At 36.2% G+C, this 26477-nt stretch overlaps 1 protein-coding gene across 1 annotated transcript in view; it reads right to left on the minus strand.

The window, feature by feature from the left end:
• The window catches only part of PCLO (piccolo presynaptic cytomatrix protein), a 385829-nt gene that overhangs the window by 53419 nt on the left and 305933 nt on the right, over window positions 1-26477 (minus strand). Inside the window, exons 15-22 of the mRNA XM_074166467.1 lie at window positions 24811-24861; window positions 23737-23867; window positions 22132-22158; window positions 18438-18531; window positions 12421-12492; window positions 9156-9336; window positions 7755-7949; window positions 6345-6527 (exon numbers count right to left, since the gene is read on the minus strand). Coding sequence (XP_074022568.1) covers window positions 6345-6527; window positions 7755-7949; window positions 9156-9336; window positions 12421-12492; window positions 18438-18531; window positions 22132-22158; window positions 23737-23867; window positions 24811-24861 — 934 coding nt within the window. The remainder of the gene's footprint in view (window positions 1-6344; window positions 6528-7754; window positions 7950-9155; window positions 9337-12420; window positions 12493-18437; window positions 18532-22131; window positions 22159-23736; window positions 23868-24810; window positions 24862-26477) is intronic.

The following is a 26477-nucleotide window of genomic DNA, read 5'->3' on the forward strand; positions in this document are numbered from 1 at the left end:
CAAACTGCCCCCAAATGCCAGTTTACCTGTTTTTATGAAGGGTTTGCTAGCGCTAAAACCAGTGCTGCCCAGGCTTGCTCCGTAAGCCTCTGCGGTGTAAAACCCCGGTGGTGGGACTGCTAGTTGCATCTTTTGTGAACTCGCAAAAGAATGTGAATACATAAGTAAAAAGCGATCGAATGCATATACCTCAGGTCAGTTCTGATAGTTTCTTTCCTCACTCTTCCTTGTATTGAACAGTACTTTAGACCATGGTCTCACTCATTTCAGCCACATCTGTATATTAGACACAGGTTTGACCACACACTGAGCAGTGGTATTTTGTGAAATTTCAACACAACTCTTTACAGAGCAATTTACCATTTGAAGTAAGTAATGGCAGAACAGCCTCATTTTAAACTGTGGTGATGGCATTTCTGTACCCAGCATAATTTTCCTCAGTGTGCTCTGTAGGGTTAGGCTACCATCTAATAGACTTTTGAAATAAGAGTTATCAAATGAAGAATCTGAGCAATTTCCTGAAATTACATGTCAGCTTAAAATGGTGGGAGAGTAAATAGCAGGAATAGCCAAAGCAAACTGTGCCAGCTATTAGACTGAAACAAGACTCAAAAGACAGCCTTAGATTATTGCTATCTGCAGAGAGTGGGGACAAACAGTTCTTGTTTTGATAATGATTCTTGAAAATGGGTTATTTGTAGCAATATGAAGGCCCATTTAACTTGGAAATTAAGAGACTAAGAGACTAGTGAAGCTAGGCATAAAACAGCTCTGGACAGCAAATTATTTAAAGTGTGAAGGAAACATCCTAAATTATTGTAGGAAATTAAAACATGACATAGCCTACTAAATCTGTGAAAATGGATATAGACCTAAAGGGACCCCAAATAAGCAGGTATTTAAATCCACTATCATATCCAATTCAAAAGATTTATAGAAGCTACGACTCCATTTCCTTTCACTCCAGATTGCTGCTAACACCAGTAAATAGAACTTAGCGATAAGGGAAATTCCTGTCAATTTTAATTTCTTACAGCTAAATGGCTAGAAATTAGGCAGTGCTGGCTCAGACCAGCTATATTTCTGTGTAGCTTTAACCTGTTATGCTGATACTTAAGTGAAATTTTGTCAAAGTTTTTGGACCAAGTGAGTTAAAAGCAGGTATGCTGCCTTTTGAACTAAAGCGTTTTAAAATGGAAGTTTTTGGGAGGAGTAAATTGACAAGCTCATTTGGGTACAATTGTGAATATGCTGATGCACAGCCTGTCTGCTCTAGATATTCTAGCAGTATTAGCTCTGATAGTAGGCCTCCCTCTGACCAGTAAAATCACTTGACTCAACTATTTGGAAAGTCATTTCCTCTCAGGATGTCACAGAAAAGCTTCTTTTTCATGATGGAAAAAATTATATTGTAAAAGATGAAATGTTCTCTATGAGATGGGAGAAATAAATAGGTTCTGGGTACATGTGTTAGATTTGGAGGGTTTCAGAAAATGTTGTGATTTTAAATTCCCAGAGGTTTAGGGTTGAAAAAAACCTTTCTGAGTAAAAAAAATATAAGAAAAATAGACAGAAATTTATGTAGAAAATAGTGTTTGTATTCTCCTAAACGGCAATTTAACAGTTATGTTTGGATCTTTAACTGAAATGCATGGTTTTTTCTTTAGATCTTTAACATTTGCTAACTATTTCAGGTCAAGAGTATAGCAGTGTTTTTCTCCTGGCAGGTTGGTTGCTTGTTTGGTTGATTTTTTAACGTGTGCCAAATGAAAGAGGAGGTGCATATGACAACCATCATCATATGATGTTCAACAACAGGGTGTTGACTTGTAGCTTCTCTCTCATGAGTGCCTCTTTGAAAGGACAGAAAAATGCATAAAACTGCAGTGATCTTCAGGCTTAAAATCACCTACTTATCTAATTAAATATTAGTTTACTGTTCTCCAGAGATCCTAGAAAGAACCAAAATAATTGTCTAGAAATTCTCTTCTTTGGTCATAAAATTTTATAAATTTTTTTGTTGGCTATTCAATATTCTGATGTGAATTGTTTTTTCAATTCAAGGAATTGTTTTTTCATTGTACGATCATTGTACCTTTTGGGGCAAAACTGTTACTTCTTCCCCTGCAAATAAGGACAAGACCATTGAATTTTACCCATTACGCAGGTATGTTAAACATCGATGTAGAGACCACAGCTCCCTATAAAACTGTGTACTTTAAAAACTGACCAGTTATGTAGATAAATGCTAACTATATGGTGAACACTATCTTTTAATTTTTGTGCTCTGTGCTTTTTATTTCATCGGAAACTACACTTTCTATTCTCACTTTCTATTCTAGTCAGGCACAGCTCGTGCACCTTTCTATTTCACCATGGATGCTGAAGGGAGATTTTGCTGTTCCTTGTCTTTCTTATTTACTGAATTGGAAGTTATTAAAACTAACACACGTAGTTCATTCTTTTAAAACTATAAACTGGCTTTGAAAAGGCCAAAATCAATAAATAACTATATTGCAGATACACCTACTGTTTTATATGCATATATCCAGAGAACTGGTAGTTACCATCAGAGTATCACTAAGTGTTCAGATATCTGAATAACTCTAAAATAATGGATTATATTTAAAATATAACTGACGTACAAAGTAAATTCCATATAATGGAAAGATCCTTCTGTGGGATAAATTACTGACTTAAAAGGAGGTGGACTGATTTACACTGTCTCCAAGACTTGACTTACCTGGTGGATAAACCCTAATAGACAGATTTATATTGAAAGGAATGTGCTTGATTTTATGTTAATGTGTAACTGGTAATGATGCAGATTTTTCACATAAATGAAATCAAATTAACGCAAACCTATGCACTGCTCTCTCCCTCTGGCTTGGATCCCTTGCAACTTCTGCCTTCAAAGGGTTGGCTCTGAAATTTTATTTTTCCTCTCTGAGGGGTGTGTTGGGAATGTGTATTTTGCAATTGGTTTCTTTGCAGGGCACAGTCTTATCTCTCACAGGCAACGAGGAAATTATACTTCAGGGTTTATTTTTAATTAAATGCTGTAGTTGAATATTGGATTTTACAAAGGTGCTGAACAAAGACCAATATTTTGTTGTAGCTTCACGTTAATTTTAAAACAGATTGATTTTAAATTTTAAAACAGATTGATTAAAATACATTTTTTACTGTTTAAAATGAATGCAGATATAATTTAGTCCAATAAACTTAAACTGATGCAAGTCCTTCACATTCACAAAGTATAATAAGTCTACCATAGGTGTTGCGTTTTTTTATGATTTCTTTTTTACTTCTCATCAGACATACAATTAATAACTGAGAAATTACAGACAATAGAAAAGGTCCTAGGAGCCAAAAGTAGAGAAAGAGTTGTCTGGGGCATTCCAAGAATGACTACAGGTCCTTGTTTTGTTTTGTTTTTTTCAAGTGCCAAATCAAGAAAAAAAAAAAGAAGCTATCGAGTGACTAGGTTAAAGGAGGAAAGTTTCTGAGGGTCCTCTTCAGTAGAGAAGAATTGATGATCATTCACAGAATAGAACTTTTCCTGTCATTCTTGTTGAAACATTGCTAGATTACTACCACCTTGTGCGCTTGGGCTGAAAAAACCCAAAGAGTTATTCTAAAAGGTACTGTTCTCTGATAAATTCACAGAGAAATAACCATGCTAAAAAAAGATAATAATTCTGTAGATTATCTGTAATGGCTTCCTTAATAAAGGGATTTGAGATTTAGTGTCAAAAAATTACTAACTTGCCAAGATGGCTGTTCTAGTCCATAAAGCCAGTTCATAATGGCTGGTTTTCCTGGTGACAACAAAGTAGGCTGTAATTGGAGTGGCTACCACAACCTTGTAGCATCCCTGTAGGAATGGACTTGCAAACTGATGATGTCCTAATATTCATAGTTCACAATAGTCTTAACTTTTAGAATATTTGAACTACAGGAGAAAACTCTCCTTCCTTCATCTCCTCTTCCTCCTGCAAAGAACTTCATAAATTGAAAGCTGTTTTGAGTATCTTTGGTGCTTTTCTATTGCAGGACATAGCCTCTTGTTTTACTTACATACTCCACAAGACTGCAATTAACTGATCTTGATTTTTTGTTCCTGCTGAAATGCATGAGATTAATTAACCTCAAAATGGTAATTATTGGCCCACCTCATATGAATAAATTAGGACAAAATAGTTTTGGTACAATAAGAAGAATCCAAAACTTCTCACGGAGCTGAAACCAAACTTCTTAACTTTGTGTAGGTAGCCAAGCATTGTGTATATTTCTCAGAAGTAAAAAGACAAAAGTACCATGTCTCTTCATAGTAACTCTAACCTCACTTATATATTAATGATATTAATGTGGGCTCTTATTCCCATAACTCTCTATGATGGTTCTAATATTGCTGAGCCAAATGCATATTGATACATATCCTTTTTGCAATTTTAAAAATAAAGTATCTAGTATAACGGTTCAGGGGGAAGATACGTGAAGCCAACAGCCTAGCTATTTCCTTATCATAAAACTGTATATGAACCCTGATTCAACCTCATATCACAAGCAAAAAGGTTTTAGCATTGCTTGTCAAAGCCAAAAGGCATCAGAGGACTATGAGTATTTATGATAGATCTCTACAGACATGACATCTCAAAAGATCATAAGAATTATTTCGAATGGAATGGAATGGAATAGAATAGAATAGAATAGAATAGAATAGAATAGAATAGAATAGAATAGAATAGAATAGAATTTCAGTTTGAAGGGACCTACAACAATCATTTACTCTAACTGTCTGACCAATTCAGGGCTGACCAAAAGTTAAAGCATATTGTCAAAGGCATTGTCCAAATGCCTCTTAAACGCTGACAGGCTTGAGACATCGACTACCTCTGTGGGAAGCCTGTTCCAGTATTTGTCCACCCTCTTGGTAAAGAAATGCTTCCTGTTGTCCAGTTCTAAACCTCCCCTGATGCAGCTTTGAGCCATTCCCACATGTCCTATCACTGGATACCAGCGAGAACAGATTGACACCTCTCTCTCTCCACATCCCCTCCTCAGGAAGCTGTAGAGAGCACTTAGGTTGCCCCTCAGCCTCCTTTTCTCCAAATTAGACAAGCCCAAAGCCCTTAGCCATAGGACATTCCTTCCAGAATTAGATTTCTATGGCATACAACACAGGAACCAGATGGGCCTTTCAGTCATCGTGCCTGAATTAGTACCATGACATCCTCTGGCCTCTGCCTGAACTGAGTGTCTGGAGTTGAGCTGTAGAGTAAGACAACATATCTGTGGGTGGATGTCTATTTACATGTGTGTAAATAGATATATTTATGGAAGTGTTTTTAACACTCTCCTAAGAAACAACTTGTTATTTCTAAATACAATGTTTCAAATTATTTGTTAAATTTGCCCTTCTTAATTAGCTGTTTTAACATCACCCTAGTTCTATTAATAACTTGTTGTCTTTAGGGTATGCTGCGTGAAGTATCATTCCGTCTTTCTCTTCTACAGCCTTCTCAGCCAGAATGTACTGCTCACAGCGTGCAATGGTGTTGATAGAAAAACCTTCAATGAGTCATGAGAGTGTGAGAAGGTCTTACAGCACAGGAGAAGATCTCAGAGTCCAGTCTGTAAGTGTATTGGGATAATCCCTCAGATTCCATGGAAATAAGCAAAATGCTCCAGAAGTCAAAAGAAGAGTGCCAATTTGAACCAATTGGGATTCTGGCTCTTTATTTGTGATGAAGGGAGAAATTGATGGTATGTGGTATTTAGGTTTGTGGTACAGGTGCCTACAGGTAGGCTGATAGGAAATTTACCAAGAGATTGAGGTATACATGGATCAAAACTCCTTTCCTTTCCACTGGCGGTTCGAAAAATTATCTATGCTAATGACTTCTGACATAACAACTATGTTGGGAGAGGAAAAAGAAATTGTTAACGTCCCAAATAGAATTCCAGAAACAAAAATGTGCCATTAGTTTTTGTCCCAGTACAAGTAATATTCAATCATGCTGAAGCAGACCAGCTTGGATGCATGCTTTTTATTAGGCAACAACATGAGCAAAGCTATACCATTTTTCAACAGAAGTCTAAGTCCTCCAGTGGAATGGAAGTGCACACATTTGTCATTTATAATGTTTCTTAGCAGAGTTTTTCATTATGGATTTATGCACTGATGTGGAAAAATCAAGCAGAGTTCTTGTTTCATGTTAACATTTACATTACATTTAATGGAGGGGTAAAATAAATAATTAAATATCGTAATGAATTAGTAGACATGGCAAGAAGGATTTGGGATGTGGTTGGTTTCTTAACCATGTCTTTCTGCTCACCTCCTTCAGGCTTGACTGGTCCATCAGACATCACTTTCCTGAGGGCTAGTTGGCTTTGGTCTTTGTTGTCATTGGCTGGTGGAGGCAGATTGTCAGACTGAGTTCTTTGAATAGGGAGGACTCCTGCTATGCTGTGTCTGTGCTGCTTCCTGGCATGATTAGACTGACCGCTTTTATGTGCTGCTGTGGCAGTGTGGGTGAAATGGAAACCCAGAGTATGTATCCTCAGATGGAACCAGCTTAAATGTTATTCATGCAAACAGAAGTGTTTTTTTCTGTATTTAAGTAAGTAGTGTTTTCAAACACCAAAGAGACACCACATGCACAGCATTAAAGAGTATTAAAACTGGCTGTTTCTTTATTAATGATGGTGAAGACAAGGGAAATAATTTTCCCCCAGTTTTTGCATTATACCATGGTAAGGTTATGGCATATCAACAAATCCTGAAGACAAACACAATGATTCCACAGTCAGAGAGTTTTAATTTGCCATCAACTAAACTCTCAACTAGCAATCAGATACTGTTTCGAAGTATATTCCGGAGAGCAATCCTTTTGAATGGAGAAGTTTTAATTTATCAATCTATTTAAAGTTATCAGATGAAAACTATCTTGACCCTAAATCAATCCATGGCACAAAAATTACAAGCAAAATTGAACTGTGACACCTGACAGCTCTCAACTCCCCTTGACTTTGCTAACTTGATAACACTGTTGAAATCTGATGTTGTTAATGGTTTTATGTTTAATGATTTTGTGTTTAATGTGTTTAATCTATTGCTATTCTTACCATCACTAACATGATTTTATCTGAGATATTAAGAAGGTTACCTTACATTTCCTTTCCAAAAAAATTAGATATTTACAGTCATATTTCAAAAATAGAAATCTCGGTCATGTAGTTAAAAAAAAATTTTCTTTAACTTTCAATATTCTTTTGTGTATATAGTACTGTCCTTCCTGATTACTACTTATACGTATATCTTGTTGTTAATGTGCTCTCAGTTCTTATGTGCAACTTGAAGAGCTGGCAGATGCATCTCTGCAGGTTTTGATAATTTCATTGGTAATTAATTAGTGACATCAAAACACCACCACACAATGGAATTCTCTGTGAGTCATGCAGAGCCATGGAACATCATGGACCATGAGTGAAGGGACTGATGGAGAAACAGCCAGTTTCACTGCAGTCTATATAAATTAAAATAAATAAATAAATAAAAGACTTCTAAGTACAAGAGTATACTGTAATTATACGTATTCACACACAGGCACACAAAGACATTGAACAGAGTGAGCACAGTGTGCCAAGAACAGAAAAAAGATAGCCAAAAAGGGAAGGACAGCAGGGAAAAAGGCAACAGATGAACATTAAGCTGCCATGCTGAGGAATTTATTTGCGTCTTTTACTTGGTTGAAGGCGAAGCTGTTGGACAGCTGCTTCAGCAGCGGCGATGGCTGCCCCAGCATCTTCGAGGTGAGTTTGAGTGACGCTGGTTTTGCTTTGGCTGCGGGATGGACCATGAGAGCGTAGATGTCCTTCAGAGGAAGATTTGGAGCTTCCAGGACTGCTGTGGGATTTCTCAATGGTGGGCACCTGCATGTCTACCAAGAAAATGAAGAAGCACAACTGTTGCATTTATTAAAAACAAACAAACAATTTCATTTTCTTTCTCTTAACTGGCCTTTCTAGCTGCATTCCAGAACAAGAAATAAAGATTAAGCTGTGCAATGCCATTCAAAGTCTCAGGATATACTGTGATTAGGAAAGCCTCATGAAGCACCATTTTCTACTTCCCCACTGTTTCCTGGCCCGAGGAATAATTAATTTACTATTGGGTTTCTATCACCTGTGAATTATGACTCCTGTGCTGATTCATGCTGATGAACGGGGCACGGGGTAACCTAAAGACAGATTGGTTTTCCACTTTCTACTTCTCTAGTATGTAAAGACTAATTTGCATCACTTACACCGGTACCAAATACTTAGCTAGGGCAAGCAGTTTTATTTGATGAATGCCCTGGCCAAAACCATAGCCTAACTTGCAATAGCTACTATAGTAACCTCTAATTTAGATATAGATCTTATATAGACATGGATCCCTAGCAAAACATTACACAGAGAAGCACAGAGGAGATGGAGCAGAGTCTTATCACTCTGAGGCTCTCATTTGGATGCTATTTAGGATGGGTTTTGCTTTGTTACTCTGTTTTAAGTGAGCAACTGGCCACCGATTACTTAGTATTTAAAAAAAAAAAAAAGCAGAGAGAAATTTCTTGGAGCAGGAGACACTGAGATCAATTCTGCTTTTGTAAACACTACTATAATTCTACTGTATCAGCTCCACTGATTTCCAATACAATTGAGATATGCTATTATTGTCAATTATCATTGACTGGAAATGCATATGCATTATTATAGCTAATTGTTATTCTATAAAATATTAATGTGACATTTCCAAAAGATAAAAAGCCATATCATACTTAAGAAACATGAAAAATAGAAAGCTAAATATGTATTGAATTTGGCCAAGGCTACTAGAAATATGAAAAGGGCACAGAATCCATAGTAGATGTGCAAAGCGCACAGAGCTTGTAAGCTGCTGTTTTAAGGACACAATTACTCAGTAAACTGGTTGGCACTAATCGAGCCAAATTAAGCCTTGGCTCCAGTGAATTAATCACAGAGATAAATATGTTTTTAATAGCAGTGTATACAAACTTCATAGCAGTAATTTTATTTTTTCTATTAGAACTTCCACACAGCATCTGGGCAAATGTTTCATATCAGGTACACCAAGTCATTCCTACCCTTGGAGGGGTCTGGGAAAATTCCATGACTTCTGCTCTTGATGACAGATGGTTTTGGAGATTGCTGGGTACTCTGTCCAGAATGAGATTTCCCGTGATCAATGTTTTCACTCTGTTCTTTCAGAGGGTACCACCGAGGAGTGTTGTCAAGCTGAGAGATGCTGGATAACTCGATCAACACCTATAAATAAATCAAAGTATAATACATGCTCTGTATCTGATCTATTAATGATTGTGTATGGCAGAAGAGTCTATAGTTGTGTTACCAGAAGTTGCAATCAAATGTAAGAAGTTAAGGGTATAAGGTTGTGTGCTGACAGATTCAGGACTCTCTGTCCATGCTCTGACCTCCACTGATATAAGCCAGCTGTGATCTGAAACCCATGTTTGTTAGTATATTGATGTGTCTGAACTAATAAGTCTTCTCAACAGGACCTCAGTGAGGACTATGAGCTTAGCCATACCTCCATACCAAGATGGCTAGATAATTTAAAGGGTAGCTCATGAGCACTAGCTTGAAAGCAAGACTAAAAAGACATCTAGTCATTCTGCCTTTATATAGACATATCCTAACAGAAAAATTGGGCAGTGCTATTTTCTCCTTTTTTTCAGTGTTAGTAAAGAGGCAAATAATTCAGTAGTTGTTTTTAATAAGGTCTTCAGTAATATGAGACTGATGTTCGTTGATTCTTTTAAAAAATCCACATAAGCAGAACAAAAAGAAAAGATTATGAATACCTTTGCCCTTCACTAAAATAGCAGAATTCAATAGGCCATTTAGGCCTCAAGACTTCACTGGGGGGGGAAAAAAGGAGATGCAAAGGCAATATGGAAATTAAATGAGCAGCTTGGCCAAAACAACCTCCATTGCAGCTAAAATCTGCTCTTTGCCACTTGCATTGCTAGCAGGAGTTTTGCAAAATTTCTTTTTAAAAAACAGAAGGAAAAAAATGAGCATTGGGCCAATAAAGACCCTTCCTCCCTTAATGGTATTGCAGCTGAGAGGGCCAAGGGACGTAAAGTACTAAGGAGTCATCACAGTCTTGAATGAAGAAAAGGACAAAATAGTCTTGCATTTGGCTCTGAGGTGGGAGGGTTCAAACTAATGTCAGGTAGGAAAAGTTTTAGAAATGCTAAACAAATAAAGTGTACAATAACCTCAGTGAACAATGTCTTTGTCAAATTATTACAAGGCCCTGAATAAAAGAAAGCCTCTTCAGTTTTAGGAATGGGGAAGTCTCTTCACAACTGATTTTTTCCTAGAAGGTTAAAAGTCTTTTTTCTTCCTTTTTTTTTTTTTTCTTTCAGCTTCACAGATTGTATTTGACCTGGCTTGGTCTGTCTGGTTAGATTTATACTTAATCTGAACTATTTAGCATGCTCCCTGGTGTGGGTTTTGATCATGGCTTTGGGAAGACAGCATGGTATGTGTCCAAAGAAAAGCAATGAAGCTGGTGAAGGGTATACAGCTCAAGTCTTATAAGGAGCAGCTGAGGGAATTGGGGTTGTTCATCCTGCAGAAAATAAGTCTGAGGGGAGAGAGACCTTATCGCTCTCTACAACTACCTGAGAAGAGGTTGTAGTGAGGTGGGGGTCGGTCTCTTTTCTGAAGTAGCAAGTGATAGGATGAGAGGAAATGGCCTCCCCAAACCAGGGGAGGTTTAGACTGGATATTAGGAAAAGGGTTATCAAACACTGGAACACACTGTCCAGAGAAGTGGCTGAGGCACCACCCCTGGGGATATTTAAGATGTGTAGATAACATGCTTAGGGACATCGTTTAGTGGTGGACTGGGCAGTGTTAGGTTTATAGTTGGACTCAATGATCTCAAAGGTCTTTTACAACCTAAATGATTCTATGGTTCTATTCTATGATTCTATGGTTAAGGGTTGTTCCCAATAGGCAGTATAGGCTAGGGGCTCTGCTTTGTAGAAGAGGGTTCACATTCCATAGATGTGAACCGTGATATGCCACTTGTCACCTGGACCATACAGGTGGTGCTGGCCTTATTCAAGCAAGTCCTTAGGGAAAAATTTGGATATCCCATATTTGGTGCTATGGTGCAGGATTCCTCTGGACATCCTGGTCCTGAAATACACTGGATAGTCTTTTCCGTTCCTTTTTTCTATGAAGATCTGTTTTCATATTTAAATCTGAATTATTTAACAAATAAAATAGTTCCAGAGATTGAAAATATTTGAAGGAAAAAGTTTAAATCTTCCTGTAGAAGCAGCTGCTGGAGCATCCATTGTCTAAGTGTCATAAATAACGATGATGTAAATATTCAGTAAAGCCCTGCATTTGGACAAACATGATGAACTCAACAAGAATACTGATGCTGTATGCAGGAACTAAGTAATCGTGTAGTTGCTTCCTATAATTTTTTTTTTTTAGCAATTGTTCAAATAGTGACACTGATTGCTCAGTTTAGTAGTTACACAAAGGGGAACTGGAGCTGAACTGAGTGCCTTTTTGCAAAATTCAAATGCAGAACGAACAGAGATACTCTGAGTTACTCTATATATGAGCAATCAATTTTCCTGGGCTTCTGTTTCTAATTATGATCCTCTTTTGTAATAACATTTTTAATTACTTTTTTGATACCATAGTTATTGCTGGTAATTCTGTATTATATGTGCATACGTTTGTTTATTTGCTTTTAAAAGAGAGAGCATACTTCTTCCCATGATCACTCATCTCATTTATTATTAATTACAAGATTTTGCCTTCAGGTACACTTTGGTAATGATATTACTGTTTTGTAGTGTTAAAAATAAGACCTTGATCAGCAAGACTAAATTACTCACACTTGCAGATACTTGTTCATGTGCTAAATTATGGCTTGATGGCAGAATTTAATCCTTTAATCACTTACAAAGACTGATACCTCCTCAGTCTTCCCATGTCATGTTAAAATCAAGGGAGACAGCTTATCACTCATAACAAGCATCCCCCATTCAGTCTCTGTGAAGGCTGTTACTATCTCAGACTCAAAAAGATCTTAATTTTCAGTGAAGTAACATTGTGTTGAATCCTATATGAACTTGCCCACAGTTTATTGAGACAAAAGCAAGGCATCTTTCATGTGTGAATGAAAGAAATCATGACCATTTGTTATGAAGTCAGCAGTAAAACTGTGATGTAACAAAGGTTTTACTCAAGACATGTACCATACCTTGGAAGCGAACAGTGTCCAAATACCAGCATGTGGTTAAACAGCTTTCTAACTAGTAAGGGTTAGAGACGAGGAAATAAGATACTCACTTCACCAAGGAAGTCATTCGAGGAGAATCTATCATAATCCCAGACAGTCACTTCCAGTGTTTTCTTTTTCAGCTGCAATTTAAGTCAAAGGATAATTAACCTCATTGCCATCATAAGCTTCAGATCAAGTCTTTATGGTGGTTTCTATTCATTATCTCCTCCTTGTACCCTTTTTCACAGTGACAGCTAGGTAGCTTTTGTCCTCCCATCAACCTGGATCTCAGAAAAATAATTTGGGGCTATTATTTCTTATCAAGACAAATTGGCTTGTGCATGGTCCTATTTTAGGAATTTTTCACAAGTTGTTTTTGACAGAATGTGTGCCCACTACTAGAGCCAAAGTGATTTTTAAAGCCCTATTTTTGTATTTCTGCAGCTTTTCTAATCATCAGATCTGAGTTGTCTTATTTCTCTAAAGTGCATTTGAGTATGAATTTCATATGTACTAATTAAAACACCCTATTTATGCAATCTCATCTGTGAAGACCAGGCTTGAATACTGCTGCAATTCAGTGTAGTCAGTAGGACTCTGCAAGCAATCCAGACATTCAGGACAAGTTGTACTGTTAGGTATTAATGACAGGCATCAAAACCCATTATCTGCAGACCTTGTTAAAGATGATAGCTGTGTCAAGCACTCTTCTTACAGGCTACAGCAAAAAACAAGTAAGGCTTTTTATATGATAAGATAGTGTAAGACAAAGAAGCTGTTGACCAAAGCAGTTGACCTTATTGGAAAGATTGACCTGAGTGTCATTCCAGGGGTCTGTGGGGACAACTGGGGAGAGTATTGATTATCGGTGTTGTTTGATGGGGTAAAAGTCTGGAGAGGCAGCAGTAAATTCATGTGGCATGAAAGAAGAAAAGACAAAATCCTGGGGCTACGGGATGTCTGCAAAGTCAAGATGAGAACTTGCTAGTGAAAAATTTGTTGGACGCTTCCAAGTGTTACTAAGGAAAAGAGGACTCTGTTCACATACTTGAATAAAAGGGGTCAGAGCCAGAAATCTTATTTGGTAATTGAGGTCATCATCCTAGCAGAAGTGACATGTCACTCACTGCTCTGACTATTAATTGCCTGCTTGAGACAAAGAGACAACAAAGGACCAAGTAATTATTCAAAATCATAAACTTTACTGTACATCATATATACTTTCAAGAAAAGCACTGTTTGCTGTTTACGTCCATTGCCCCTTGGTTTAATGCAACACAGATTCAGACAGTTCTTAATAACTTTAAATTGCCTTTAAATGATAATTTAATCTCATTGTTATGCATTTGAAATATCTTCTGCTCCCAGCCCATGTTATAAAAATGAGCAACTATGTGAAGTCAGTGTCTTTGAAAATCAAGTTTAAATCAGCATATCCTGAAAAACCAACACAAAGGGGAATTTTACTATTTTTAGCATCAACAATGTACTCTTTAAGCAGGCAACACCATGACTTGAAAGCAAAGACTAAAACAAAAATAATATTTGACAGCAATTCTTTAATCTTTCTCTGTTTTATTCCTACATAATTAGGCAAGATTCTTCTTAAACACTCTTTTTAAAAATATCCTGCAAAAATTAAGGAAAAAGTTGAACAAAAAGATTGTCTTCTGAACATTCCTTACAGAATATTTGTAAAGCTGATTTCCTTGACTGAATAAAATTCTGTTTCTTTCCTGTTCCAAGACAGTATCAAAACTGCAATGTGAAAAATAACCTGAAAAAAAATGAGTTGAGCAACCACTAGTCCATGCTACTTTTAGCTTCCTGGATGATATAATTTCCTGCTAGATGCTATACTAAGCATATGTATTTTTACCCTTTAAAAAAGAGGAGTAGGATAAATACTTTTCAGAAATGTATTGTATCAATTGTTGCTGTTTTGGGACACACATTGTCCTCTTATTTCAAGTGATGACTGTGCAAGGACAGAGAGAAGAATGTATAGATCCAGGAAAGGAAAAAACCACAAGGATTTGAAGGATTTTTGGTGGAAAGAGGAACATAGTGAAGATTTTCAAGTAACTGCAACCCTGTTTTGCTAGCTTCTTTGCATTATTATGTCAATAAAACTGTGCTGAAAACTTGCAGTACTCTACATTTCTTTGAGATATCTATTTTAAGCCTCTTAGTTTAATAAAGCCTTCATAAAATATTATTGCAATGAAAAACTATCAAAAGAGCTTTATTAGGCAGAGTGCATGAAATGAGTTTCAAAGAGGAGGAAAATTTGCTTTTCTGAAGATATATATATATATGTACCACTATTGAAGGCAAAGAACACTCAATGGCTAGTGATTTTAAAAGCAGCCATTATACCATCACAGCAAAGTAGGGTTCTGCCTTACATCATCTAGTTTTAGGTCATGAAGCCACAAGTTCAGATCCCCAACAGGAACTTGACAGCGATACTGAAATAGGTGGCAGAAACCCACTGTCCATCTGACTGTGGGTTTCTGTAGCAGCAGGAAAATGAGAGCGTTCCTAAAAGAAGGAAAGCAGTCTACACATGTGAATCTCATCTGAGTTCCAAGCATATTATGAAAAAAATGTTACTAAGATGCAACTAATATCTGGCTTTGCCTTATGGAAAAATTAAAAAAAGAAAAAATTAAAAAGAAAAACCAACCAAAAGCATATTACTGCATATGAACTCCAGTTAGCTTTAGGCTGCTGTAGACAACCATCATTTAAAGAAAATGAAGGAATATGCACAAACCAGCAATGTGAATAGTTTCTCTTATGGAAGACATAACAGACACCACACCTACAAAAGTGTCTGTTTCTTGTTTTAAATGCCTGGAGATGACTGGGTATTATTACAGATAATGCGGGTCTGTGTAACTAAATCTGCATTACTTGAAATATTTAATACATATTCCTTGAAAAATCTCATACAAGGATTTGTATGAGGAAAAAAACAATCTTAATGCATTTTTTCTCCTATGCTGAAAGTAAATTCCTACAATTACTTCAGAAATACTATAAAAGATTGCAGTCAGTCAGGATATTTGATGAGTAGAAATGAAGGTTGTATTAGATCATGCATTATACTTAGTTTTGTTTGCATTCCTATTTAACATTTTATTGTACTCCTCCGTATTACTGTACTTCAGTCCTTAGAAGGACAAAAAGACTTTTGCAAGGTCACTTAGAAACTTACTTTCTCTTGTCCAAGCTATTAAGTAAGATTTAAGTGCCAACACCTTACTGATTCATAAGAAAGCTTTTCTTACTTTTGGAAAGAAAAGAAAAGTATTTGGAAAGAAAAGAAAAGTATCAGACATAGGCTTCTACATCACTCAAGGATTTTGAAAATATTACTCTTTCTAAATATATTAGCTTCAATTTAAGGACATGAGCTAGAGCAAAAGCTATTTGCTTTAATGAATTATATCCATCATTTAAGAAAATACTTTTATTTGCTTTCTGACAAGCGGCCTGATCAGCAACAGAACTTACCTCTTTTGCCATCTTCTCCTTAAATCATTCTAATGCTTTCTTTTATGCTTTGGGTAGGTATTTGACACGAGTTAACAATTATTATACAATATTTGTAATGTGTGTACTTGGCCTTCCTCTCAATTTGTAATTATTGACACTTTATTACTTAACAAAACCCTTAAATTACTAAATATTCACAGTTTAATTTATTTTTTCTCCAACTGTCAAAGTAGAATCTGCTATGTGATAAAAATAATAATTCCGACCTTGAAAGAGTCTGTTTCATTTCAAAGAGTGATCTATTTCCCATAATTATTTTCACTTTAATTTCAGCTAGGTTATGAAAGAGAAAAGGAAAATGAAAAATTGTACAACCAGTTAAAGTCTAGACAGTGACGTTAAAAGAACTATATTAGGAAATATTTAATAATACTTATTTGCTGTCAGCAAGCAACCCATGCTTTGATAGAGGGAAAGGAAATGCTTTTTAAAGAAGTAATATTCATAAAGATTAATGAATTTATGTGATGGTATGACTGCTAACTCTGTATAACTTGCAGTATGATGCAGTTTTGCTTGTTTAGTGATCAGAACACTCATCCTCCGTCTTTCACAATTATTGTCTTGTACTTCTCTTTATATCTTCCTAACTATTTTGAAATATCCATTTGTGACGGTTATGAGTGCAAACGATATACTATTGCATGGTGATAGTTTTTCAAACTGTAGAGGGTACTTATAAGCATGGAATTATTTGCTGATTTAGAAGTGTGCTTTACTGTATATTCTCTAAGCCAGGGCACTGAATTTTATAGGAGAATAATCACTCACACTGGTATCTTAGCACTAGATACAAGCCATGGAAAGGTGTGGAAGGAAATGCTATTCCCTGCACACAATTCTATGTGACAAAATATACAACATATGTGGTGCTCAGACGAAGCTTACACACTTATAATCATAAGCACTGCATAACAGTCTCAGAGGAAGGGAAAAGGAGGAGATTTGCAAATAGAAAGCAAAAGTTCAGAGAATTCAACATGTGACCTAAAGGCAAACTTCATCAAATAATAGTCAAAACTGGACATCTAAGATACTAGGAGATCTCTCATAAAAATCTCTATCAAAGAAATCCTAAACTAAGATCGTTATCCAATTTAAAATCTCAAAAGAGCCATTGAATGTCCAATACCCAAGCACTCTTAATTACAGCTCTGTGAAATGTCACAGCAGAACCCAGAAGCAAATTAAATAAAAGGAAGAGCCTTTCTTAAATGGAAAGCTCAATTTGGAAAAATTGCTAAGACTTCCCAAACCTTTTCACTAAACCCAGAAGACCTAGGGTTTATATTGCAGCTAAACAAACATCACAGGATTTTTTTTCTGACACTTTCTCTGTCAATGAGCTACGATTTATGCAAGCCTACACGAAACTGCATGCAAACCCCAGTAAACCATAACCATGACATACAACAGGGATCTCCAAAGTAAATCTGAGCTACTGCCTGTTAAGTTCAGATGTGTAGATTGCATGGGCAACCATGCAAGTCTCTCTGTGGGAAGGATTTTGCTCCACATGAAAAAAAGTTCCTTAATCTATGTTTCTCTCAATTAACAAGAAAAACGAACAATGAAATTTTAGACTGGGAAGATAATATTGAAGTCTTGGTGTTGTGTTGGAGAAGTATACTGAAAGCACTGGGAAATCTATTCACTGGGCTTTTTTAAGAAGTACTTAAAGGTTAAATGGCCTTGAAAAATCAAGCTGAAAGTATCAAGAACAAAACACTAAAAAAGGAGAAAAGATTTAGGACTATGTACAGATCCATTATTCTATAAAATATACTTCATAATTTAAACAAATGGACATCATCATTTTGCCCTTTGTGCCTTTTTAAAATGGTAACAAGTCCCTTAAGAGGGGAGATGGAGAAAAAGAGGACTCAATTGCTTCATACTGCCTCAGTTAACCCTTTAGGTCAGTTGTAGTTAGGAAGCCACCAAGAAACAGGGAAGACTTCCACAGTCTTCTTTCCCAGATGTGAGTTAAATCTTTCTATAGCAAGGAAATTAAACATCTTCTAATTTTTTTTTTTTTCAGGTGATTCATATTTCAGGCCCATTGCTGTAAATTGCTGCTAAATCCAAAAACGTATCTCTACATTTCATAAATATTTATGAGCAAGAAAATGATTGGACCTGTGTTTTGTGTGAGCTTGCATGGCTTTTGGAACAGAGTGATAGTGTTTTCTGCATCTACTTCAGAAACTTATGTCTTAATTTATTCCCTCACTGTATTCCATTATAATTTTTAAAATTGCCACTTCTGTATTTATGACATGATTGTGAGTGTAACCCCCCAAAATTACTATTTTCATGAGTAGAAGGGACAAGAAAAGAGTATTGATGTAGTAATCTCTATCAGAGGCAAGGAAATAGCTCCAAATTTCCTCTAAACTTGGCAAGATTTTACCGGGGTTCACAGAACTGCCAATAGCACTGCTCCCTTCACAGTAAGCACTGCAGACCATACAAATAATAAAGCAGCAAATTGCACTGAACAGCACTACCAGTCACGCACCTGCTCCATGGAGATATTTTTATAAATGACCGTCTGATTCCACTCAGGATTCAAGCTTTTCTGCACGTACTTAGTTCTCCGCTTGTACTCAGCACTGAATTTGAACAAAGGAAGGAAACATTACATTAGTGATTTTTTGTTTCTTTCAGTTCTAATGCAGAAACACACCCACAAACGAAAAACCAGAAAAAGAAAAGAACCGCATCTGCCATTTCTGCAACAACTCAGGGTTACAAGAGGACAATGACAGCCTTTGGGTTTTTTCCTTTAGTATGCTTTCCCGACATGGTTTGTTAAAACATCTTCCTCTGACTCCAGCAGGCTGGCTCTGCCTACAGCTGTTTCAACATGAAGCATCAGTCAGCACGTGCACGTATGCTTTGTTCTCACGTTGTAGGTGTTGGACTCTGATTATAAATTGCAGTGATAATGCATTGATTTCTTTTCCAAGACCATCCTCCTATTAGCACTTTAAAGTAGCATGAATCCATTATATTTATAGGTTAGAGTCTCTAATTATAGAAGTCCCACCTCACAAGAACATTTAATGAATACCATGGGGTAACTAATATCCTGTTAATGATAGAAACACTAATTTCTTATTGATCCTGTTCTCTGCCTATACCTCTAACTGCATTGGAAACAGACATAAAAGTGCATCAAGCTCATGATTGTTTTTATCAATAGCCAAGAATAAAAAGTTTGGCTGCATAATCTGTTTTTAAAAAGAATCTGTAGTGCTTTCTCCTGTGCTTTGCATTTCCTGAGTATAGAGAAAGGAATAGACTAACATTTAACAGAATATGGATTCATCAAGCTTTGATGTCAGATTTGCTTCCATTCCAATTTTAATTTAATATAAATTTTAATGGACATCTCAAACAGCTGGGTAGGAGAACATGAAAAGCTTTTAATACTTTGAAAACTCAACAAGATATAAGGTAAAGAACCTCTTTTCGCCAGTCTGCAAGTCAACTGCCCTTACTAAATTAAATGTGCCCAAGACTGCTCTCCAGCACTAAGGCCAAATGACACAGAATGATCTGTATCTGCCCTATTAAACTCTCTCGTGGGTCCCCTACATTAATTTTTGGTAGCGTGCTGTTCTCCTGATTCTCACTTCTGACTTGATTGAACTGTGTTTTGGTACACACTGTGGCATGGTCTCAGAACTAATGAACTAGATTCCTTTCATATGAGATTAACTCAGAAGATTCACTCCAGGGACTGATTTAATCAGCTAGTCACTAATAGTGTACCATGCATGGTACCAGGCTGAAGCAGGTCTGAATTAAGGTTATGTGAAAGATGCATGTATTTTACTGACACGTATATGTCTATGTTGGGTCTGCAGCACCAGCAGTTTCACTCAACAAACTCAATTCTACTGTGCAGTGCTCCCCTCTAATTATTCTGGAGTATGTAGTGGCCTTATTCTCCAAAAGCAGGTGGTCATACCCAAGCTGCCTGTTAGACTGATATGTTTTAATGACAGGAACTTGCAGTTATTTTCACTCTTACTTTTTGCTCTAGTCATTCTATGCAGTTCCATTTATTTTCTTGCAACACACGCTATTCACTGTCTTCCAGTTTATCGAAAAATGTGAAGGGCATTGGGACCCCTGAAATAAAGTATCTGTCCACCTCTGCTTATGAGAAGAAAGCAGCAGCTATCCACAGTTCAATCAGTCCTGTCAGCCATAGTATAGAATGGTATGTTTTTGAAAAAAGAAAAAAAAAGAAAAATATTTCTTTCCTCTTTTATGTCAGTAGGAAAAGGATGAATTAAAATCTAGGGGGACCAAGAGGATATGAAAAAGAAACACAAAGTTATTTCTTTGCATATCTTGGAAGGAAAGCTGAAATACAAAATCTGAACCCTTTTGGAAACTAGGTTTCGATGGCAAATCCTATTCAGTAATGCATTTAAATTTTTTAAGCACCTCAGTAGCCTTCTTTTCCCACTCTCTCTGAGAAAAGCAACGCCATCACTCAAAGTATTAATGAGATTTGACTGACCCATATGGAGACGTGGGACACAGGCAAGAGACAGCTGGGCTGGCAGCATCTCACTCTCTCTGGGCTCACAATACTCCTCAAATAAATGTCTATTCTGATCAACTATTAATGAAATATTAACTTATCCAAACTCCTCCTACACCCAGCATAACCCACTTACTTCTTACCTTAACTAAGCCAGGATAGCATTATACAGCTTGGGCCTGACTAAATGTCATATGATTTTCTGGTGTTAAGGAACTATTATACTTTCATCTTTTTGAAGAAAGTAGGAAAGGACACTTTGCTCACTCTGCTAAGAAAATGACACCAAGACATTCCCTTTCCTTTCATGGATTTCCTTTTGCGATATTACAATTTCATCACCTTTTCAAAGTTTCTGATTCTTTTCAGAAATATGCGAGAAGGTGATTCATGCAGCGTTGAGTTTTAGACCTGGCAGTGACAAAAGGTAAATGTGTTGTTAACATGGTAACTGTAGTATTTACAGTGAAGTCCATACAGTATCTGGGTGGCATTAGCCCGCATTCATGTAACCTATGGTCTGGATCTGTTACAGAGGGAAGCAGGAGACCTTGACCACTTCTAAGGATGTGCAGACCCAGGCTAAGCTGGATGACAGATGAAGGTTTCCAGACCTCTGAAGGGAAGGATCTGGCAAATACACCAATGCACCTTCCCCCCAACAATCGTAATTAACAGATGGTGATGTTTTAATAAAATGCATTCATTAAACCAGTCTATACCTAGTATGAAATAATTTGCACTTGAAATTTAAAGAGTATGCTCTGTAAAATGGTACAAACTGCATTAGTCTCTTATCTTTTCTCTGTGCTTCTGTAATTATAGTTTATTAATGCATAATACAACTGCAAGTACAATGAAAACAGTATAATTTAATAACTGCACATACAATGTGACATTTAAACACATTCATTAAATAATTTTATTAATGAAGAAACAGGCTGATGATAGAGAAGATCTGCTTATTAAAATTCATCTGTTGATTTTTCTGGTCAGGTTTCTACTTTTAAACAAATTCAGAATTAGAGATAAATTGCTATGATTATGTACTTAGCTTGGACTGATATTAACATATCTTCAAAATGGAGTTTTGCCTTACGTTTCCACCTCCAGGACAAAAAAGCACTAGTAATTTCAATAACTAAAAATTCAAATTTGTTTACCACAAATAGCCATTTATGTGGCCAAGCAGCTTTAAAGCCAGCTGGGCAATTATCTAGAATTATACCTGGCTTTAATGTCTACACACTGTGCAATGTGTAGAGAGAAAAATAGTCCATTTCATTTCCAAACAGTGCCTGTTTCTCTTGGCAGTAACACCACCCAAAATTTTGACATAAGTTCACAGCTAATTATTTTGCAACTTTCAGTGAGTGAGAAAGAATGTTTAAATATCTCTGAACTAAATTCTTCCAGAATTAAAAATAAATTTGTCATAACTGTTTGGGCCTAGAATATTAAGGGCTATTAATTACTTGTTTCCAGTCCTTTTGACCTGGAAATGGGATTCATTAGAGAATAAACAGCAAAACCACACTGCTATCGCCTGTCATCAAAACTAAAGAGAAATTCAGAGTTGAATGTACAGGCTTATCAAAATATGCATGCATATAAAAATGAAAGAATAAAATTGGAAGATAGTATACCCTACCTCGCATTTTGGACAACCATGACTTGTCTGCATACCCAGCATTTACAGAGACAGGAACACAGAGGAAGCAGTGTGAGAGAAAATGAGAACAGAGATGAAAGAAAACGTGAATAATGGGTAGTTTCTAGTATCAGAATCAAAGGAAATAGAGGTGTTAGGAAGAATAAGAAGTCTAGCATGGACTGAACTACAGTTAAAAGATATTCATTAGCAATTCAAGTTTCTCCTTTCAGAAACAAGTTTGGCACTTTTGAGAATCTCTTCATTTTCATTATCCCCTAAAGCCCCAAGTTACATGCAAGACTGTAACATTGCCATGTTTTAAAATAATGAACCCAAACAAAACTAAAATCCAAATTCCTTGGAACTTGGTCACAAGTTTAAACCTATATTTGTGTCTGGCTTAGACCTCTACAGGGTGAACACCTCTCTAGTTCAAAGTGTTATTTCTATATCAGTGAATGTACCTGCAAAATTCCCAGAAAGATTGATTTGACAAGTATTTTACAAGACTCTTAGGTGCATTAAAAAAAAAAAACCTCGAGATTTAGGACCTGTTCCCATTATATTCAGTAACAGTTTTGGGCCCAGTGCCACTGAACAACATTGAACGCAGTATGGCTGGAATGAATAAGATACAAAAGAATATGCATGTGTTTTAGCGGGTCTTGCCCATATGCCAAATGCTGAACTGTGACCCAAGCACTCACTTTCCTGTTACTTTGAAGAGAATAGAAATTCAGATTTTAGTTGCATGGTCCTAGCCTACGAGTCCTTTTGGATGAGTGTGATTGCACAAGCAGAGGAGTTTTCAGGAATTTGTCTTTTCTATCTGAGGTCTGATCCATCAGCTTAGCTTTAGGTATTGTCACTGAAGTCAGCAGGATTACTATAACCATGTATACTTATGCATATGTATGACATTCTGCAACTTTAGGGCACAAAAAAGAGTTATAATATTGCTGATACAGAAACATATCTTTTAAAGGAAACACTAATTAGAAATTTGTAATTACAGAGTCCAAAAAAGCCATGGTCTGTGAAAAAGTGATTAGCAATTTGTATAGTCATTAGATATTTACCAGAATTTCTAAAATCACACCTTAGCTCTTAAAAAAAGTGAATAAATCACATGGAATGAATGTTTTCTATCTAATATTTCTCCCCTTTGATATTATACTGCAACCATAAATTTATCTCAGGTACTTTGATTATGCATGTTTGCAAATCTGTGCCAAATTCAGAATGTCTTGAGCTGAAGCAACAATTCCATTTTAACCTTAATATGTAGTTTTCCACATTACAGAGAGTATTACATTTATTTAGTATGTTTCAGTAGTGTTTATTGTTCTTTTAATACATATTTTTGCATGTATTAGACTTTTAAAATGGAAACATGAAAAAAAAAAATAATTCTACAGGAATGATCATGAAGTCTATGAGATCATTAGCAAAGTATGCATGTTCTCCTGGGAATAGGATCTGGCGCTCTATTAAAAATCCAGCATTTTTCCCGGTATCATACCTGGATTTTTAGATATTAGTGACAAGTAACAAACACAAATTAAAAGAAAGTTCAGGTTAAAATTTCTCCTAAACACTTACCCTCTCCCTGGAAGAAGATAAACTTTAACAAAGGGGTCAGAATAGCCATTGTTGTCTCTGGGAGCAAGGTTTCTTGCCTGAAGGATGTGGATGATAAGGTTGCCAAGGTGTTTGTCATAGTTGATTTGAAGCTAGAGAATCCATTAAAACACAATAAGATTTTTTTAATTTTACTTTCTAAATGATTCAATACCTCTACAAAATCCTTTGAATAAAATGAGTTTTAGACTTTTATTTTGACTGGAAATAAACACATTTTAGATTTTTTTTTCTCTCTGTTCTGACTAGAATGAGATTCTACATGATTATGTTGGATCTTGAAACAAATTTTGCTTTCAAAGTCTGTCAGTATTGGTTAAAAAATGGTTAAAAATAAAATAAATAAATAAAAAAGGAAACACGCATATTCTGATCAGGAAAAGGCAGATGAAATCTGAACCCTTGATATTATTCTCAGCAATAGACAGTTTATTGAGTAGGAATTACACAACTCTGACTACCTGAAGCCCAAGCCAGGGAAGTATGTTATAATACTGGGAAGTATGTTATAATACTATGGAAAGACCCTTAGTACTAGTATAAGAGAGAGTGATTAATTAAGGAAAAAAAAAAGACAGAAATCTATAGGAAGTTAGGCTTCATTTATTCTGCTGCTCCAAGTTCCACTGTTTAAAAATGTAAAGTCAGTTTACATAAGATATAACCACAAACTCGATATTGCCTGGAAATAGATCGTATTATGAGAAACCCATAGCAGTCTTTGCTTAAATGTAAAGCCTGGGAGTTTGTGAAGTAAACCACAGTAAGTGCCCAAAGGTTAAAGATCGGAATTAATTACACTACATTTTTAGCCCGTTCAGTAATAGTAGTATTTTCTGTTCTTCTGTTTGTATTTCATAAGCCAACATTAATGACAGAGGCAAAAATCAAGCACTGACTTACATGAGTGACATTTCAAGGGGCTGGAATTGAATAAGAAATCAGTTATTGGAGAATGTTTTCTGCAAACTTATTCATCAGAAAAATGCAGCTAGTAGCAAGAACAATTTACACAGCAAAAAACTACATATTTACCTGTATTTCTCCAGTGATTGGATGGGAAGCAGACTTCGTAGTTTCCGCAGGCTGCCAGATTAAAATACATAAATAAATACATAGGCACACACTCACAAATATAAACACACACATATTGGAAATAATAGATTTTCACAGTTAACTTTTTAAACAGGTGTTGTTTATACTGCTGTAGTGCCACATATTTTTTTTAAAAAATGTTTAATTGTCTCCAATTTGTATGCTCAAAATGAATAGTTATGATATTTCAACAGCACTTGCGCCCCAAGCCTGCTATTTTGATCAGCCTTCGTGCAAGCACAGAATCAGACAACTTGAACACCCAAGTCTTTACAGTCTGAGCACATTGGTCACACAGGGAGGCATGGGGAGAAAAGACACATAGCGTTAACCCTGTCTAACAAAAGTGAAGGTTACAAAGAGAACCCAAATACCACGCCAAGTAGAACACAGCCATATTTCTACTGAAAGGCAAAGTAGTTTAAACTGCATTTAGCTGAAAATATGTAGAAAGAGTGGAATGAACAGTACAAAAACTGAGTCGTGTACAAGTGGATTTCACAATTACAAGCCATCTCATATATTTTTTCTTTATCCTGTGTTTTACGATAATAAATTCAGTTGCACCACATCATCTTCAAACTCCTCCACAAACTTTCCATGACATGAAATTCAAATTTTCTGTCCTCCCATTTACAACACTGCATAATTGTGCTTGTTCCTTTCTGTTCTCTGTCACTGAGCTTCTCCAGGTTGCTGACAAAAGCAATAAAATCCTCAGTATACATATTTTTTTTTCCTTTTCTTCCTTCCTGTTTTTTAGTAGTTGGAAAATCCTATCACCATTTGCTTCAAATCCTGGACTCTCAAAAACATGCTGTTCTGTTAAATGGTGGGCCCTGAGCCATCCTGGACCTACCTCTAATCTGCAAGACATCAGTCAAGCAAGAAAGCTGTCTTTGGTTCAGTAGCAGGATTTGAATATTTTTGCATTCTCTCCACATCTGCTTCCTTGGTTGATGCAGCAGAAAACAAAGGGTGCAAACAAGGACAAACTTACTGCTTTCTGAAGACTGATCTGGAAGTCACCTTTTCCTGTTTGTCCAGATGTGACCAGCAGTCTGACATATTATTATGTGTATTTAGGATTTCTTTCACTTTCTAAGAAGAGTAAAACCCATCTGCCTCTTTTGTGCTGCCCTACCCTCCAAAAAAAACCCCTCAGAGATTTTCTCAGGATGTTTGGTATGAATTGTTTTAAATTAGGCCAATGCAGAGCCCCTGACTCCCAGACCAGAGCATGAAGTTAAGGTGATGCACTACCCTTTTCAAGTTTATGATGAAGAAATATCCCCTCAGTCACTCAGATCTGCAGACCAGAACTAATCCCAAAAATCCCAGGCAAACACTAGCGCAACAGATAACAAGGGAGAAACGCACCCAAAACCTGCCTGTTATATAGTTATACTCACTGTCTTGTATTGCCATATTTTTGTTTGGTTTACACATTTTACCTTGCCTTCTAGGTGTGCTTCTTTACAAACTCTAACTTTTTCAGAAAAAAAAAAAGAAATATTGATTTTTCTCGAAATGCATGTGCCTCTCAAAAATAATTCTCCTTGAAAATTTTTAAATTAGCTTTTCTTGGTACCTTACAAAGCTTTTAG

The sequence above is a fragment of the Numenius arquata genome, chromosome 2, assembly GCF_964106895.1.
Source record: "Numenius arquata chromosome 2, bNumArq3.hap1.1, whole genome shotgun sequence".
NCBI classification, from domain to species: Eukaryota; Metazoa; Chordata; class Aves; order Charadriiformes; family Scolopacidae; genus Numenius; species Numenius arquata.